The following is a 19,450-nucleotide window of genomic DNA, read 5'->3' as shown; positions in this document are numbered from 1 at the left end:
ATTAGACCCTGATTAAAACATTTTAACATATAAATTATGGTTTGAAATCCATTTAATTTTAATTTGCAAACATTTAGATATTACAAAACGAACGAAGTTCAAGAATTTGAATATACGCGGCCCATTATTAAAGCCGAAGCGGGTGTTAAAGGAGAAACGGATTTTGCCGTGAAGCCTATTTATATATTTTATTTGTTTGGTATTTTTGATCATAAATTCATCAACCTTTGTTATTGCAATTTTATAAATATCTTTATTTGATTTTAAAAAAATGATAGTCGTTGCATTTTATCATTAAAAATAGTTAAGAATCTACATGAAATTGAAATAATTTATAATATAATATAGAATATATGGGTAGAAAAAACGTATTTGTTAACTTCGCATTCCTTTCCAGGCATTCTAAGATTTTCTCCCATATATCATTCTCATACGGTATATTTATTATAATTTAATGTACCTTTATTGTATATATTATGTTATATTTATTATATATAATTGTTGGGATGAGTTAAAAACGTGATTTAAATTTTGAGACTTGATTTTTTTTTTGATTAACATTATAAGAAGGAGAGAGAAGAAACTGCTTAAACATTCAAAATTAATTTTTTGTTTTTTTTAATGTAAAGGAGGTGGAAGTGACCCCTACGATTTTTCATCACCCATTTTAAGTATTTCATTCAATTTTATTTTATAAAAGGTTTTACTCAGTCCCCTTGATAACGCTATTGAAATCATGGAGGAAACTAACAAAAAATTGAAGGCTGGCGTTAAACACCATCTATTACACGACAATGTCGTTGTAGACGACGGTAAATTATCCACTATTGACAATAGCAAAAGACTTTCCTCGCCTAATAACCCATCATCCATTAATACTCTAAGTTTGCTCTTGAACGGAATAGTAGATCCTGCTGTCATGGGCGGTATTGCTAATTATGAAAAGGTTATCATCGATTTTTAATTGATTAATAAATAAGTAAATTTTTCTAGTATGTATTTTGGGATTTATTTAGTGAAGTTAAGCATTTTCAAAAAAGAACGAATTAGTTCGCGTTCGCTTATCATCGGCAAAAAATCAAATATTTTAACATTTTCATCCCATAATCCAAAACATTTTGTATTTAACTTTGAACTTATTAGGCTGGAAGCGACGTTCACTATATCTGAAGATGGTATGGCAGTGTACATTTCATGAATAAAGATTATTTCTGGAAATTTATTAAAAATAGCTAATATATTATAAAATATTTAGATAGACAATCGTTCGGATTTTTTTAACTTATTTTTCATCAAAAAAAGAGATTTCTACTAGTTTCCTTAAATATGATAATAATTTATTAAAGCCTTATCCAAGACTATCCGAGTTATGCCAGATGTATGATTTAAAATTCCATTTTAGCCGATTTTTAAAAATAGCTATCTCTGTATTTTATTTAGAAAAAATATTATGCAAGTCTATAGATGGCACAAAGGTTTTGACATCTAACAAAATCTCGAGGCTTAGGAAATATTATCTAGCTAAAACATTGAGTTAGCCGTGTTTAAGAATCTACTCAATTGAAGCGATTTTTCATCACTACCACATGTATTGTGGAGGAAATACTATACTGATCTTCAATACATATGCTTAAATCTAAAAAGATGCAAATATAAGTATAATTGATTTGATAACGATAAACTTTAATCAATCCCATCTATTATCGCGTTTAGTAGGGGTTGACAATAAATTAGACATGCATTTTTTTGATAATATGATCGTTAATTGTAGGCGCTAAATAACCAAAATGCAAAGTGCGTTGACTATTAACTCTATATCTATTCCAATATATGAATATAATTTTTTTTAATGTTTGTTTTTAAAGTGTTAAAATTGAAATGCTTTTTAGGCATGGCAAAGATATGCGATCTGAGTCCGATTCGTATATAAGATATTTCTATCTATAAAATAATTTATAATCCTAAACATAATAAACTATAAAACCATATTGGAGTAAAATATTAACCAGAAAATAAATTTGATTAAAAATGTTTGAAGGAAGCGAATAAGAAAATAAAATCCTTCATTAAAAAAAATAAAAAATTTTAAATTTAAAAAGATCACATATTTTTTAACAAGAGCGTAAAAACGAACGCGTTCATAAAAAACAAATCTTATTCACGAACCCCTTTCAAACTAAACGCTTTTGTTTACAACACTCACTTCATTTATTTAAAAATATTGGTATGATATTATGATACGAAATTAATCTAGCGTCTTTTTAGGAAAAATAATACTATATATAACATACCTACTTTTCAATGATATTGCAGTTTTTTTTCACAATGTAGGCTTTTCTGAACGAAGAGTATTATCGTGCTCACCCCATGGAAGAAGAAAAAATCAGAAAACTAAAGACGCTCATTTTATCTCAAGTAAAAAAATTTATAACAGGTGGATCGGGCCAGGTTCTAGCCTTTAATGTTTTATTAACTGGGCCGAGTTAAATATTTTTTTAAAAAATAAAACCATTGTATAAAATTATTATTCTTATTTTATTAAAACTTCACTTACAATTTACGACGCCATATTGCTCTTTATAGATTTATTAATTTTTCATTTATGAATCCATATATTTATGATTTGATTTACTTATGCCAATTCATGATTCCGTTTATTCATTTTATTTCGGGCTACGGCTAAAAATAAGCTCACGTTTACAGCTTTTAATTTTTTTTTATAATTTTATAATTCAGGGGTCATGGATAGTAAATTAAGTTAATATCAATAAAAATTAATTAGTAATCAAAACTAAGAGAATTTATTAAATCTTTATTGTTTCAAATTTATAATAAAAAAATGGTGCCATTATATTTTTCGTATCTATATAAATTTCTTTATCAATAAATTTCGAATTATAAGAAAATTACATATCAGACGAAACAAAATTACCACTTTATCACAATGCAAAATATATTATGATTTTAAGAAATTTAAATAATTGACTAAAATTTATGTATAAATTTATAAAGAAAAATATATAATTTCAGCTAATTACTTATTCTTGTGCAAATATACACCATCCTCACTTATAACATTCAATATTAAATTTTGACATGTGATTTAAATTACCAGTCTAAATCATCTTATATGACTATCCATAAGCAATTATAAAAAAATCGATGATATACTTAATAGGTATTTAGAATTGTTCCAGTCCAGGATTGGGTAAGCATTTATTTAACCTTGAACATCTTTGGCCGGGATGGGCTCATAATATCTGCATTCAGGTCTGAATTGATCTCTACTAGGTCGGCCTGAAAGCCCGGTCAGGACAGGAAAAAGAATTTTGGGCCTAGCCGGACAAAATTTTCATTCAAAATATTTTTACGGGCTGAAGTTTTGAAAATATTTATAAAACTGATAATTAGGCAAATTTATGTCGTTTTCCTTCGTAAAAAATAATTCCGAGCTAGACAACATACAAAATATATTTTACTGGAGGCTGGGCCGAAACACACAATAGAAAATTTATACGAGCAAGTTCAGGCCTTTGTCCTGACTTCTTTTGTAAATGCCAATAGAATAGCTGTAGTCTCATGTGTAGTAATTCTAATTGTCATTTACTAACCTTAAATTTTTTATAAAACATTTATTGTATATATTAAATTAAATATTATTCAATTATTGTCCCTATTTCTGTCTTCTGCTATTCAAATTTAAAAATTATTTAACTCTCATGTATTATAAAAAAAAAGATACCTTTATTAGAGATGGGAATCGTTATACACGGTATAAAATCACACGAGAGTTTGAAATTGTTTCATCAAAGAATGGAGGAATGTTTTTTGAAGCACAAACAACATATCTTGGAACATTATTCAGGCATTAAAGTTTTGTTTATTAAATTTTTTACAAATATAAAATTTCTTTGATAATTAAATACCATATTTGATCATGAGTTAACAAGGATATAATTATCCTCAAACTTTTTCTATACTGAATTTTTTTATTCATTCTCTACTTAATTCTTACCATATATTTTGTTATAACACTTAACGATTTACCATTATATTTAAGGCACCGAATGATCTTATTGTTTCAGCTCTTAGACTTTTACTCTTGAAAACTTATACCAAAGACCCTTGCGAATCGTATAGAAACGTGTCCCCTTTATTAGATTCTTGCCTTGGAACTATTGAGATCAATTCGCAAAATATAGTGAATCAACATTTTTCTCCTCTATCATGTTACAGCCCAAACCGTAATAGACATTACTTCCAGAGGTTAATTACATTCATGAATATCAATTTAATTCTCTCGTTTATTTACCTTTAAGAATTTCGACTCAATCTAATATCCGAGCTTTCGCGAAACCGAACGATGACCAGATGCCACCGTTCTCTCCCATCGTTTATAATCACAACCCCTCTAATTTTTGTTTCTCAAATCTGTCTAACTTCAAGAATAAAAATATTAAAAATAGCAAAGCCTTAATTAGGGTAAGATCTACGGGCAAAAAATTGCTTAATAATTTGACGATTCTCTCAAACAATATGGCAGATTCCAGTATCCAATTAGACAATCATCAATTAAAAACTCCTTTAAATCAAACTGAAAATATCAATTTTATTGAGAATGAAAAAATTAACGTTAATAATCTTGATATATTTAACGATATTGTTACTACGGAGTGGTACGACCAGGAACTAAGGAAAACATATTACGATATTAATACCATGAAAATTGTGTTGAGAGAACAAGCTCTGTTAAATATACCAACTTCGCCTCATGACGTAAATTTTATTTATTAGATCAAGATAGCATTTATCTTATTGTTTAAATGGTCAATGATGTATATATATATACTAACCCAACGTCCATTCGCAATTTTTTATTTTAAAATTTTGATAAAAAATAGATACACAATTTAAACTAAATATTTTTTTTAATGTAGTGTATTTTATATTGAAAGAATATTAAATTATAAAATTTTTATTAATTTATATTAAGAATACATTTAAAGATAAAATATAAAAGCTTTATTCATAAATAATTATATATCCTATAAAAAGGGTGGTAAAATCTATACTTATCTTAATAAATTTTAAATTATTTTTTTTTCTAATTAATCCTCTGCACATATAATATTTTTAAATTAAAAGCTATATGATTTGTGTCTTATAACCAGAAATTATTTTATTGTGCTTAAATTTAGTCACTGCTATTCAGGAAAATATTAGTCTCCTAGATCTTAATTCTCTTTAACTATTCTAAAAGAAGTTCTTATAAGACATATTCTAGGGAGATCGTGTGGTTGGATAGTAGGTTATAAATTTGATTAGCGTTAGATAGAAAGAGGTGTTTATTATTCATCTACAATTTCTGTATTGTTTTTCTTTTCTTTTCGTGTAAATATAAAGATTTTAAATATTCTTATAAATTTGTCTGTTTTTTATTCTGAAATTTAAAAATAAAATATTCTTATTTTTTAAATAGTACAAATTTTATATGATTATGATATTTTACGTAATTTGTTAAAATTCTTATTCATGTGTTGAATAAGTTTTAAAAAAATCAACTTATTTCTTTAATCTCTTTTTTAGCTTTAATTTTTTTTAGTTTAGGTTTTATTTTTTTAAATAACTTTTGATTTTTTTCTAAGTAATAGTACAAATTTTATATGATTATGATATTTTACGTAATTTGTTAAAATTCTTATTCATGTGTTGAATAAGTTTTAAAAAAATCAACTTATTTTCTTTAATCTCTTTTATAGCTTTAATTTTTTTTTAATTTAGGTTTTATTTTTTTAAATAAATTTTGATTTTTTTCTAAGTTTTAAAATTATTCTTTATTAGATAGATTATTATGGATTTATAAAATATATTAAGATTAAACTTATTAAAACGGTAACGAACCGATATCAATTTTTCCCATAACCGAAATGGAGTTTAATTAGTGGTTATCCTATATATATTTTAAAAAAAATTTAATTCAAATATCAATATATATTTTAAAATAATAATTTAAATATAGCAACCCATTGCTAAAAGAAACATTCGAGATTTGCAAAGATTCCATTCAACCCCTACTTGTAAATCTCTAGACGTCATAAACCATACTTTACCTAAACGACAATATTCTTCTCATCCTATCCCTCGCAATGATATCTCTAACGATAAAAATGGTATAAATTACTTCTTTTTCAACATTTTTAATCTTTTCTGATATAACCAGCAAGATTTGGCATATATATTTTTTTAAAATTGTTATTATAATTAGTGATGCATTAATATCAAATCTATCCAACGATTTATATTTTTAATAATATCGGTTATCTACCAATCACTTTGAATTGGCCGATCCGGTATATCAAAATCAGATAATAAAACAAATTATGCATGGTTTAAAAATACATTTGATATTATTTTTCTTCTATAAATAATAATTATACCCTAAATAAATATTTAAAGATATTTATTAATAATCACTCCGCTGGTATGATTAAAAATTGGACCAGCTGAAATCAGAGATCGGCCGATATCGATAAATCTCTTATAATACTTAACGTATTAAATTGTAATTTACAATTCTCATTAATAATGAAGCGTGAGCTTGAACCAATTATTTATGCTGTTACTTAAAAGCTAGTTATTTTCTTGAAAATCAGTTAAGGAAATAAATATAAAATTAAAATTAGAATACCCCTTTACATTCATTTACCTCCCCCTTCCCTTTTATTATATTGAAAATAATGTTTTCACAATCTTCTATCCCTTCAATTTCAAAGTCTATTATACCCCCCCCTCTTGGTAGAGGTGCCTGACTACTTCTAGTATATTAAGATCTCTGAAAAAATTCAAGTCTTTAGCCATATTTAAATTTGATTTTTTGTAAAGTGCAATTTAATTTTTTTAAATCTGTACAATCAATACCTTTCTCCATACACTTATATTAAAATAGCCTGCTCAACGCCCAATTTTATGTTATAAAAACATCACACATTTGGCAGCCATTTGCAAAGATACCATTCATTTTAATCATTTTAAAATTAAATATTTCATTGTTATAATATAAAAATAAATAAATTAAATATAAATATCTATATTAAAAATTTTTTATAATAATAATATATAAGAAAATAAATTTAACAAAAAAATTTCCGCAAGATAGAGCATTTAATTTTTTTTATATAACAAAAATAACGGCTTAATTTACAACAGAATATGATAATTTATTTTATAATATAAATGACATAAATTTAAAATTCATGTAAAAGTTTTTTTTGTTCAGCAGAATAAAGATGTCTCTTTATCACATGTATAAGCATTTATTTATGTATTTTTTGAATTACATTCTTAAATTTTCTTAAACCTTTGACAATCTTTATTTAATGAAAATTAAGTTAAATCTGAATAATAATATAATATCACGAGTAAAAATTTAATTCTATAATTTTAATTAATATTATTTTTTAATTTACAGACATAATGTTAATATCTCTGACTTTTTTTCTATTATTTTTATTCCTGATCACTTTATTATTATATAAAATAGTATGTGACTTTGAATCAAAATGATTATCATTTTTTTAAATTATTTAGGTTTCCAATTAATAATAAAAAGTAATTGGAACGGTGTAGTTATAGATAGTTTTTTAAACTTCATATGCTAGATCAGGAAGATCCCTTATTTGCAATCAATTAAACTCATAGTTCCTAGATATAAAAACATATTATTTCATCATATTGAGAGAAAAGAAAGCTTTAATTTAAAAATAAATATGATAAATTAATTAATTAAAAATATAATAATCTTAGGCCAATATTTTTTCATTATATAAAACATAATTTCCTTTTTTATAAACTTATGTTTTCATGAATTATATGGGGTTATTTTTATTTTTCATATTGTAATTTATCAATTCTTCCAAAAAAATTAAAAAACTTTTTCATTAATTTTAAATTTATATATTTTTATATTATAATATATATATTCATATTCTGTTTTAAATTAAACCGCTATTCTTGTTATATAAAAAATATACAATTGAATTTTAAAAAATTCTTCATCTTGCGGAAATTTTCTTATTACTTTATTTCCTTATTATATATTATTATAAAAGTTGTTTAATATATATAATTAATTTTTTACATTCATTTATATATGAATTTTTAAACAATAGTTAATTATTTTTATATTCAATAAGTCATTCATTCATATATACCCCCTTCCCCCTCCTCCTTTTTTTTCTTCTAAAATGGGTGTCAAGCATTTGTAATGCCTGCCATAAAAATATAACCTTGACCCAAGCTATTTGTTTTTATAAACATGGGCCCAGGTCCATGTATAAACTCTGGTAAACCCCCTTCAAATGAAATTTAGTACAACAAAATTGAAACAAGCCCCATTGTAACTCAAAATATTTATCCTGATTTTTATGATAATTTTTTAAAGTGGGAAAAGCCACCAACCTTAATCCACCTACCCCTTAAATCAAGGTCTTTAATTTCTAATTTTTTAACAACACTTATTATGGAAGTTAATTCAAATTTAAATTCCCTTAAAGCTTGGGAGAATCTTTTAACCTTTCCTTTAAAAGTCTTAATTAAACCTGCAGATAAAAATAAAAAAACTATTTTGCATGAATGTATAAAATATAAAATAGACCATTTTTATGACTTAGAAATGGAAAATTACGTTCCTGATATAAGGGCTACATCTGATTTTGCCCATAAATGCAAAATTATATCAAAAAAATAGACCAACGTGACGTATGTGGAGCTCTTAAATTAGCTTCATCTAATGATAAATTGGCTCCATTTGATGAACATACTTTTACTTTATTAAAAGAATTGCACCCTCAGGCTTTTCCTGAAAATCTTCCCATCCCTATAAAATCTAATTTAATCGAAATAGGTAAGGAAGAAATAATTAAAACAGTTTTATCTTTTAATAAAAACTCTGCAGGGGAAATGACGGTTTTCGCCCCTCTTATTTCCAATTTTTAATTAATCCTAAAAACCTTATCAAGATTCATTTGTAAATTCATTGGTATTACTTAGTGAAAATATATTGAACAATGATTTACCTAGTCAAGTTCACCAAATTCTTTTTGGCGTAAGATTAATTGCTTTTTCTAAGCCTGATGGTGGAGTTCGGCCAATCGCAATAGGGTCTTTTTTTAGGAGACTATTAGCTAAGATAATCGTTGAGCGCATCAAACCTGATACTTCAAAAATGTTCCAAACATATCAACTAGGCTTTGGTCCTAAAGGGGGATGCGAAATAGCCTCTCACTCTCTTCGCATATATATATATCGAAGATCCTCCTCCAGACGCCGTAGTCTGTAAGCTTGATTTTAAAAATGCTTTTAATTCTTTATCCAGAAAAGCATTTTTGAACATTTTTTATGAAAAATTCCCAGTTTATGCAAGATTTATTGAACAGTCTTATGGCTGTAGAACCCCTCTCAACTTCGGGGAATATACAATTCCATCTGACGAAGGTATTCAACAAGGAGACCCTTTGGGCCCTCTAATCTTTAGTTTAGGTATACATAACCTAGTTTATTGTCTAAAATCCTTTTTTAATTTAGATTTAAACATATGGTATCTAGATGATGGTACCATTTGCGGACCTTCTAAAAATATTCTTGCAGCGATAGAATATAGAATATATAGAGAAGAATTCTCTAAACATAGGCCTTACTCTAAATAAAGCTAAATCTGAAATATGCTTTTTAAATTCAAATACTCTCAAAGTCCAAGGGTTTAAAATCATTAAAAAAAGTGAAATTAATCTTCTAGGTTCACCTTTAAGCAATTTTTCCAACTGTGAGGTGTTCGTGGAAAAATTTTTCGAAGGCTTATTAGGACTTGAAACTATTTTAAAAGAAATTCCTCCACACCAGAGCTTTTTTCTTTTAAAAAAATATTTATTTTTACCAAAGATTTTACATATTTTTAGATCTTCTTCCTTTTTTTTAAATAATGAAATTATTAATCGTGTTCATGAATTTTTTAGAAGTTTATTAGAAAATATTTTAAATATTAAATTGGAAGATATTAATGGGGGTTTCTCACAATTACCCTCGAAAATGGGTGGTTTAGATTTATATCCTTTAAATCTTATATCTCTTTCCTCATTTTTGGCATCGCGTTTGATGAATAACGCCATGATATCTTCTTTTATCTCTCCTAAAGATAACCTTTTAAACTCAGCCTTGACAGCCTGGGTATCTTTAGCTCCACCTGAAGACATGGTCTAAATTGTATATATAGTCAAGGCAGGCATGCAAGGCATGCAGTAATTAATAGCTATTAGCCGTTCTCTTACCAGGGCTCGAATACCAAACATCCTGGAGCCTACAAATTAATCATTAGATGATGGCTTAAGACCAGATGGCTTAACTTCCGTGCCTTGGTCTTTAAGGAAATCCTTAAGTTGAGACTTCACATGCGTATCTTCTTTCCCAAAAAATTTAAACTCCAATCCGGTTGATATAGCCGAGAAAAAAAAACAATGAAATATTCCAAATTCACAAATTATATTTTTACACCGATCGTTATCTCTTCCCTTGGACATATGCCAAGCGGAACTTTAAAGTTCTTAAAAAATATAGGCGATAAGACAAGAGCCCTTACATCAGAACCAAAAGAATTCTATTTTTTAAAACAAAACCTACAAATCACTATTTTAAAATATAATTACTCATGTTTTTTGGGAACTTGTAGTCCCACCTCCGTTTTTATATAATATTGTTTTATTTTATATTTGATATGTTAATTTTAATATTAATTGTATTTCTATATATATTTTTAATTTAAAAATAAATGACATTAGTTTTAAAAAAAAAATATGAAATATTTAATCTTAAAATCATTATAAACATAGACTTATTAAATAAAGGTTGCTTATTTGCAAATGGCCATTATTTTCGGCACGTTTTTTTAATCGTTGATAAGTGTGAATTAATATAAATCTAAACCTTTCTCAATAGTTTTTAAATAAGCTTTAAAAAATATTAGTCAGGTTGCTGAAGATTTGTATTTCTCTATAATCTTTTTCAATTAAACTTAAAGAAAATAATATTTAAGTTTTTCTGTAACTCATAAAAATTTATAAGATTGGTAGTCTAATTTAGTTATAATGAAGGTCACGGTCCGGACTGAACCGGACCGGACCAGGGTCCTTAAGAAAAAGATCGATCCAGACCCTAAAACATATTTTTTTTAAACCTAATTTAATTTGCTTTATCATTTTATTAAATATAAGAGTATTATATAAACAATAAAATTTATCCAATGGTATTGAAGAAAGTGATTTTGTGCTTGTGGAGGGAATATTAAAATTAAGAGTAGATTGTGTTTTTTAGATATTTTCATTTTCATCATTTTCATCATTAGAGTATATATTTTATGTTTTATCAGATGTCTGCCTAAGGTACCTAATTATTTTATTAAGAATAATCAAGTTATTTTGACAATGAATTATTCAGACAGTTTCTTAAGAAAAAATAGAACTATATAAATAATAATCAAAATATTTTAATAATAATACTGCTTATTTTGATTAATTTTTTGCTTAAAAAATTATAAACAATTATTTTGTTACTTGTTGCTGACGATACATTAAATTTGGTACTGCAGTGAACACATACTCATGTTTTTTATTGGAACTATAAGTAAAATGCTTCTTGGACAAACTTCTGGTTTTCATATTGTAAAATAAAAATTAACAAAATCTAAAATAACTCATCTAGAAAAATATCATAAAATAAAATATACAAAAAAATTATATTAATTGAATAGAAAAGCAAACTTAAATAATAATAAGGTCCGGACCGTTAAAAATAAAAAGACCGGTCCGGACCACGGTCCTTAAAAAAGAGACCTTCACTAGTTATAATATACATCATACCCACCAGTATATTACATAAATAGCAGATCACAGACCGGTCCTTTATTTAATTTTTTTTAAATACTCGGGTCGGGGCTAAGAAAAAATTTTAAATACCCAAGCCTGGCCTAAAAAAATTTTTTTAAATACCCTGGCCGAGCCGAATATATTAAATCGTCATTATTAACAATAAAAATTAAAAATAAATATAATATATTTTAAAAAATCCAGGATGGGCCTGTAAATGTAAAACTCGGATCGGACCGTGCAAATGGTACCTCAGGTCTTTGATATATAAAATAAACTTTAAAAAAATTTATGACCAAAAAAGAAGCTTAATAATAATTTTAAATGTTGAGAATTAAATTTAAAATAGACAATCTGATTCACATTTATAAGTGTTTTTAATATCGTGTTACCACCTGTGAATGCAAGGTTAGAGGAATGAAAATATATGTCCACACCAACTATCCTGAACCGAACATATCCTAATTTTTTGGGGTTCAACGCCCTAATATTTTCAATACTTTTCCATTTTATTTACGCCTCGTATATGTTGTGTTAAATATTTATCAAGTCTTTCTCCTAATTTTATGCCATATTTTATATTATTTTCTTCATTTTTAATAATTTATGTATTACGTCTATCTTGCCTATAGTGAAAATTATGCTAAAAAAATTAATTTAAAAAAAAACTAGATGAACAAGTGAATCAAACCATTTACTATAATGAACCGTAATTGTACTCAAATGTTTATATCAATTCGCTAAAAGTAGCGATCCGTTTTTTATTTTTTTATAACGGAGTTTTTTTAATTTCATGGATTTAAAAAATAATATTTTAAAACATTTTAATTTTTAGTTGCTTGAGTACAGTTTTTTTTTATAAATGGAATATTTACAAAAATGTTGATATAAATGTATACAATAAGTTCTAGTTTAATTTTTTATTATTATTGTCGAAAGACCAATTCTTTCAAATTTTGATTAAAATAGTTGTTTGAGTAAATTTAGTTCATATGTATTAGTACGAATAAATGCCTGACAAGAAAAATACCCAGATTATATATAAACCCCAAAATACTCCTAATTTGTTTCCAATTGATTAAATGTTCATCATTTTTGTTATTAGATCATAACACACTTTTAGAAGTTCCCGTGACAGATTATTTAAGTCCACCTATTCCATCGAAGTCAAAATCTTCAAAACGCGAATCTCCTCATATTATAGACCAAATTTTAACTAATTCATTCGACCAACTAAAAATAAATGGGTGTCAGAATCATATGTTTAATAAAGTATAATTGCATCTTATAATATTTTAGTCATTTCAAAATATTTATCATATTGAAAATTATATTATTTAAAATAATATTGTTTTTTATGATTATAGATATCCTTTCATTCGAATCTTAACAATGATAATATTACTTCTGACATCAAAAATCTAAACATTGACAGCAAAAACAATATACCTTGTCAAAACGGTATGCAATTAGAGTCAAACATGAAACTACTAAATAATACACAAAATGATCAAATAAATAAATATTCAATAAAAGATTTGAAAAAAATATTCGACATTTAAAATTACTCAAAATTATAGTGATTATTATTTGTTATGAATTTTATATATTTATAAATGATCACGAATGCTTATATCTTAATTAAAATCTTTTTTAAGATATAATTTACTCATTTCAATCTTACATAAATGAATACACAGAGACCATCTTAAAAAATTTTTTTATACAAACTAATAAATTATTTCAAGACTATGTTGTAGCATATTTATTTTTTGGTCTCGTTCGGGATTTTTTAGCCCGGCTCAGGTATTTATTCTTGATTATTTTACGGCCCTGGGGATTTTTGAAATTTCGTTATTTTTAATAATTTTTGCAAATTTTTCACAATTAAATGAATATTAAACTTTATTATTTGATTTTTCAACTTATTAATTAATTTTATTTTTTATGAAAAAAAGTTTAAATCTATAAGACCTAGATTTTTAGAATCATGTCGTCTTTTGGCCAGGGCCACCTGCAGGTATTTGATATAATCCAAAATTAATAACTAATATCGAAATATAAAATGAGTGAAAAAAATTATCGAATAATTTAATATTTGCAGTTGTAGAAATAGATTAATTCAATATTCATTAGTCTAATAACGACAAAAATTAATTAAATCATCATATTTTTGTATTGGAGTTTGCGTGATATTTATTAATTAAACTATTATGAATAAATGGTAAGTCGCACCACTAGAACCTATTTATTTAACATAGGCGTTTTAAATTAGAATCAGCCCTTCCCTTACCCTATGTTTAGCCCACAAACTTATGAAGGGTTCCTTATTTTTCCTCTATATTAAATATCCAGTGATGGATTTGAGGAAATCCTAGCGTATCTCTGTTGCTTGTCAACACTAGAGGGTTTAGCGCCGAAATCATGTAGAATAAATTAGGTTTTTCAAAAAAATATAATTTATAAAAAGCAACAGGCCATTTCCATACAGAACTATTTTTGGAAGGTGGCTTCCTAGGCATGTTTCCAGCATTTTTTTAAAAATAATTTCTCAAATCAATATTTATTTTTGTATAATATTTTAAAAAACCATGTAGTTTACGAATCTAAGCTATTTAATCGTTAATAAAAAATAAATAACCAATTCGATAAAATATTAATAAAAGAAAATTTTAATGTAAACATGTCTAGGAAACCGCCTTGAAAATAAAACGTTTTGTTTGAAAATGGCCTGATAAACAAAAATTAAATTTTGCCATAATTTTATTTAGAATTAGTCCCTAATAAACTGTTTAATAACAAGGTCCTCCCCAATTGAAATTGAGAGAATGTCTTCGAGTTTTATCTTGGCAAGTCAGTTTCGGGTTCTAATATTGAAATTCGTAAGAAAAAATAACTACAATTATTCCATATTTTTTTAAAACGATAGTTTGATGTGAAGTGTTTTATTTTTAACAGCTCTTTCATTTATTATCGTCTTCTCGCTTTTTTATATAATCTAATTAGTAATCTCTAAGGGTGGGACAGGCGCATACGCAGGAATTTGGTATGGGGATAAGGGGGGTGGGATAATAAAATTTTTTAAGAAATATTATTGTTTGTTAAAAATATCAAGCATAAATTTATTAGAACTAATAACTATTTCTAATACACAATTTTAAATTAATGTGAATTATAAAAAAATTATATGTATAAACCGTCATATAAAAAAACTATAAAATAAATGTGAATTAAAAAATATTAAACGGATATAAATGGTGGTATAGAAAAACTATTATAAAGTGAATATAACCATATGAATCACTTAAATGACTAAAAATAGAAATTTGAATTTTTTGACCTTTAAAATTTATATAATAATAAATGTTGGAAATATAAATTTAGGAATAATTGTTGTACGTTATATATTTACATGTAAAATCTAATCTTCGTTGGGATTGAGCTAATTTTTCAATTATCTCATCCTTGCTTGTCATCAAATGCCTATGAATATTCAAAAGATCCAAACCTTTCAATCTACTTTCAGAAGTTGTACTTTTTGGTATTTTTTCATAGACCGGGCCGTATTTTAATTTTTTAAATATACCCGGGCCGGGCCCAAAATTTTTTTTTAAAAAACACCCGTGCGGGACCTGAATTTTTTTTAAAAAAATCCGGGCCGTGTTGTATATTTTAAAACAGCCTATATTTGAAATCGTTATTATTAGGTATAAAAATCAAAAAGAAATATAATTTATTTTTTAAAAATCCGAGCCGGGCCTGAAAATTTTATTTTAAAAAAGCCGGGGCGGGCCTGAAAATCTTTTTTAAAAAACCCGAATCAGGCCGTAAAAAATTTTTAAAAAAAATCCGGCCGTTCCCTGCAAATGGTACCTCTGCAGGCTCTGTTATTCTTCTTAAAAAAGAGAATGTTCTTAGTTTACTAATGGGAAGAGTTGCTAATATATATAAACCCTTTTAATACATTGGAAATATAATCTAAAATGTATTTGAAATGCACATAGCATTTTTTGGGACTATATCAACCATAGTTAATCCTTTAAACATAGTTATTTAGTTAATAAGACATCATAGGACACTTTAACATCTTCATGATATAAATCTAACAAATATTTATTTTTTTTCTATCACCATCTGAAAAAGGTTGGGAATGGTTTTGTGGAAGTAATATTGCAGATTGGTAAGTGCTGCATGATAAATTCTAAACCATTCATTTATTTGGGTTATAAATGTATCTAAGAGAGGACTCATTTGTTTTATAATCTACTGATCCTATATTAATGTTTTAACGATGAGCTTGCCTTGCTGCAAGTCGAGGGAGGCAAATATTAAACACGTATAGTTCTGCTTTTGACTCAACAATAAAATATGAAATTCTTCATCAACATTAGCCCTAATTTTCTTGAATTCTAATAAAATGCTCTCCTCTATTCTCATCTTCTTAATCAAACAATGTCATGTTTTTGAAAAGTATTACATATAATAGTTGTATAATTAAATAATACATTCTAATGAGAAAAAAAATTTGGAATAAGCATTGAATCCAATAATTTTCTTGCTTCTGAGGAAATATTTCTTTCAGGCCATTGTGATTTTTCAATAATAGCAAATAATCGGCTCTTTTAACTCCATAAACGCTGTTACTGTTGATGGCTAGACTCTATCTCGTTGGATAAGCTTGTAATTTCTTTCTCCCTGTTGGACAAGGAGTTTCAGAAATAATTATTATTTGACTAGAAATTTGAAAATGGTAGATAAATATTACGCCACTGAAAATTTGAAAATAATAAGTAAATATCACGCCGGAAAACTTGAAATAGAAATTAAATGATAAAATAACTTGGTAGATGAATGTGATAAATAAATATAATTAAATATTTAATATGAGATAGGAATAAATATAAACAAATATAAATTAATAAAACAAAATAATACTTTTGAAAAATATATCCGGCATCTGCATTTTTTGGCTTTGAGGGGGAGGGGGGATTTGTCCCACTCCTTCCCCTCGCTGCGTACGCGCCTGGGGTGGGAGGGCGCAAAATTTGAAGAGCCCCCTGAAAATTTTGAAAAGAAAGTCATTTCCCAAAATAGTCAAAAAAAATTTTTTGAACTTCCTGAGATTGTAAAGACTAATGACGGCACTGTCTCTTTGTTAGCAGTGGTCCCTACTAAAAAAATTAAGACTTTATTCGAAATCTAAACTTACACACTAAAAAAAATCCTAAACACAAACTAAGAGAAAAACAGAAACAACTCAAACAAACTCTCGAAACTACAAAAATCACAAAGCAGACAAAAATATAACTCACCAATGATCTCTTTATTAATAATTAAATTAAATCAAAATAAAATAAAATAAATTCGTCATTTTAATATAAAAAGAAATTAATTTCATAAAAAAAAAATAATAATAAAAATAAATCCACATATAATATATTACATCTAATTTTTCTATCCAATCAACCTTATTTTAATCGGTTGATTGGCATTTCGCGTAAACAAAAAAAAATATAAAATGTACGTATTTACAAATACGACATGCCACCCCTTTATGGGATCAGGGCATGTCGATAAACAAAAAAAAATTTTTTTTTTTTACACGTATACAAAAATGTTCATGCTCACCTTCATGTTAAATGAATATTCCTCACCCTAAGCCGACATGGGACTGCTCCAAAAATCCCCTGCACTAGTCGTCGGTAGAACCTCAGTAGCTATAGTAGCCATAGCTCTCTGCAACATATCTACCTCTCGATGTCCGCGAGATTCCCCTAATTGTGGCACTCCATCATTATAACTTGGTCTTTTCGGAGGACGCCTATCAGCAGGTATGGCCGGTCTCATAAGAACAGAAGTTGTCGGCTGCTCCACATTCATCTCGTTATATATCTTTTTTTTCCTCATATGGTTTTACCCGCGGATTCTCCGATAACACCCCCATAGGTACACGATCCCTGGGTAGTTGCGTGCATTGATGTCTAAGATGACCCTCTCCCTGACAATTATAACATTTTTTCCGTCTAATCCCATACGTCGGTGGCTGATTTTCCTTCCGGCGTCCTTCTCCCAGGGTCATTATATCGTGCTTCTTGATTAATGTGACCTGGAGATAGAAATCTCCAAGGTCCACAAGTCGTGAGATTGTTTCCATTTCTCGAAGGTGATAAAATATTTGTGGATATCTGGTTCAAGGCTATACGTGGACCTTTTCTTTATTTTGGTTTTCAGAAATTAGTAGTAATGACTTAATTTTTTTGAAAAAAAAACTTTATAACAACAAAAACTTCAATTTAATAAAAAAAAATATAATTTACTGGTTCAAGGATATGCGTTGACCTTTTCTTTATTTTAGTTTACAGAAAATGGTAGTAATGATTTCTTGTAAAAAAAAATTGACTTTATAACAACAAAAACTTCAATTTAATAAAAGAAGTATAATTTAATATTTCGGGGAATTAATTGAAAAATAAAAAAATTTTATAATTTAAAAAACAAATCTTTTACAAAAAAAAAATTTAAATTAACTAAACACTTTTATAATTTAATTTTCGTAAAAAAAAATTCACTTCATACACAAAAACAAAATCAATCCATGATTGCGTTCCAAAACATAAACACGTTTTAAACTTTTCCTATTTCCTTTTACGGTATTCCACACATACACAGACCATTAAATTATAAACAAGAGAAAAGGGGGGGGGGGGAAAGAAAAAAAAAACTCAAACAAAAACTTTTAATTAATTATATCTTTTTTTATTTAAAAAAAAATATTTTCCCAGTACCAATACCAATGTTCAACAACCATGATTTATCCTATAAGGCTATGAACAAAAATGTATTCACAAAATGAATTACAACTTTTCTATTCCTTTTATTTTTTACACTTTTGTTCATTTACAATACATATATTACCACAATTTCAATCTTTTTTCCTTGTTTATTACCGACAGCCGGAACATTAAACCAGTTTAACTTAACATTACATATACATACATATACTTCAATTTTCCGTAATATTACCGAGATAACCTCCTTATTCAATTTCACTTTTTTACATAACATCTATCAATAAATTCTAATACCATCATATAATAATACATAAACTTAAACAAAAAAGGTTACCGACCGTTAACGTACATTTTACTCCTTCATGCTTTAACTTTGCATAAATATATATATTTACCACTTTAAGATGAGCCCCTCTCCTATTTGATCCTTTAACTTCCCATTCCCACATACAATATGTTACCCAAACCTTCATTTACACATTATATATTTGCTCGGAAACGAGTCTAATCCTTCGGGATGCACCTTCATTTTATTTATACATATATTTTCATATTTATATTATCATATGAGGTACCTCAGATTTACTTCCGCGGTCTTATATGATCATTGTGGCGCATCACTGTGCCGCCCATTTCTAATTGAATCAAATTCAACTTTGAACCTCTGTTTACCCCAACAATGCCCCTGGCCCATTTCTTGCCCTTCCCGTCAAACAAACGAGTCCATACTTTTTCTCCAACTTCAAA

The 19,450-nt window shown here is 26.8% G+C and overlaps 1 protein-coding gene across 3 annotated transcripts in view; it reads left to right on the top strand.

Annotated features, from left to right (window-relative positions):
- Positions 1-13,503, top strand: part of LOC135927606 (uncharacterized) — a 37,822-nt gene extending 24,319 nt beyond the window's left edge. For 2 of the 3 annotated variants that reach the window (XM_065463713.1, XM_065463712.1), the window contains exons 30-39: positions 78-168; positions 349-435; positions 701-946; positions 2,332-2,415; positions 3,739-3,873; positions 4,061-4,266; positions 4,320-4,776; positions 6,020-6,170; positions 13,018-13,184; positions 13,280-13,503. In XM_065463713.1, coding sequence (XP_065319785.1) covers positions 78-168; positions 349-435; positions 701-946; positions 2,332-2,415; positions 3,739-3,873; positions 4,061-4,266; positions 4,320-4,776; positions 6,020-6,170; positions 13,018-13,184; positions 13,280-13,474 — 1,819 coding nt within the window. In that variant the 3' untranslated portion in view covers positions 13,475-13,503. The remainder of the gene's footprint in view (positions 1-77; positions 169-348; positions 436-700; positions 947-2,331; positions 2,416-3,738; positions 3,874-4,060; positions 4,267-4,319; positions 4,777-6,019; positions 6,171-13,017; positions 13,185-13,279) is intronic. The other variant, XM_065463714.1, reaches the window with a different exon arrangement.
- The last annotated feature ends 5,947 nt before the right edge of the window (positions 13,504-19,450 follow it).

This window comes from Gordionus sp. m RMFG-2023, chromosome 3 (assembly GCF_954871325.1).
Source record: "Gordionus sp. m RMFG-2023 chromosome 3, tfGorSpeb1-WG-v2, whole genome shotgun sequence".
Taxonomy (NCBI): domain Eukaryota; kingdom Metazoa; phylum Nematomorpha; class Gordioida; order Chordodea; family Parachordodidae; genus Gordionus; species Gordionus sp. m RMFG-2023.
This window is presented reverse-complemented; position numbering and strand designations above follow the sequence as displayed.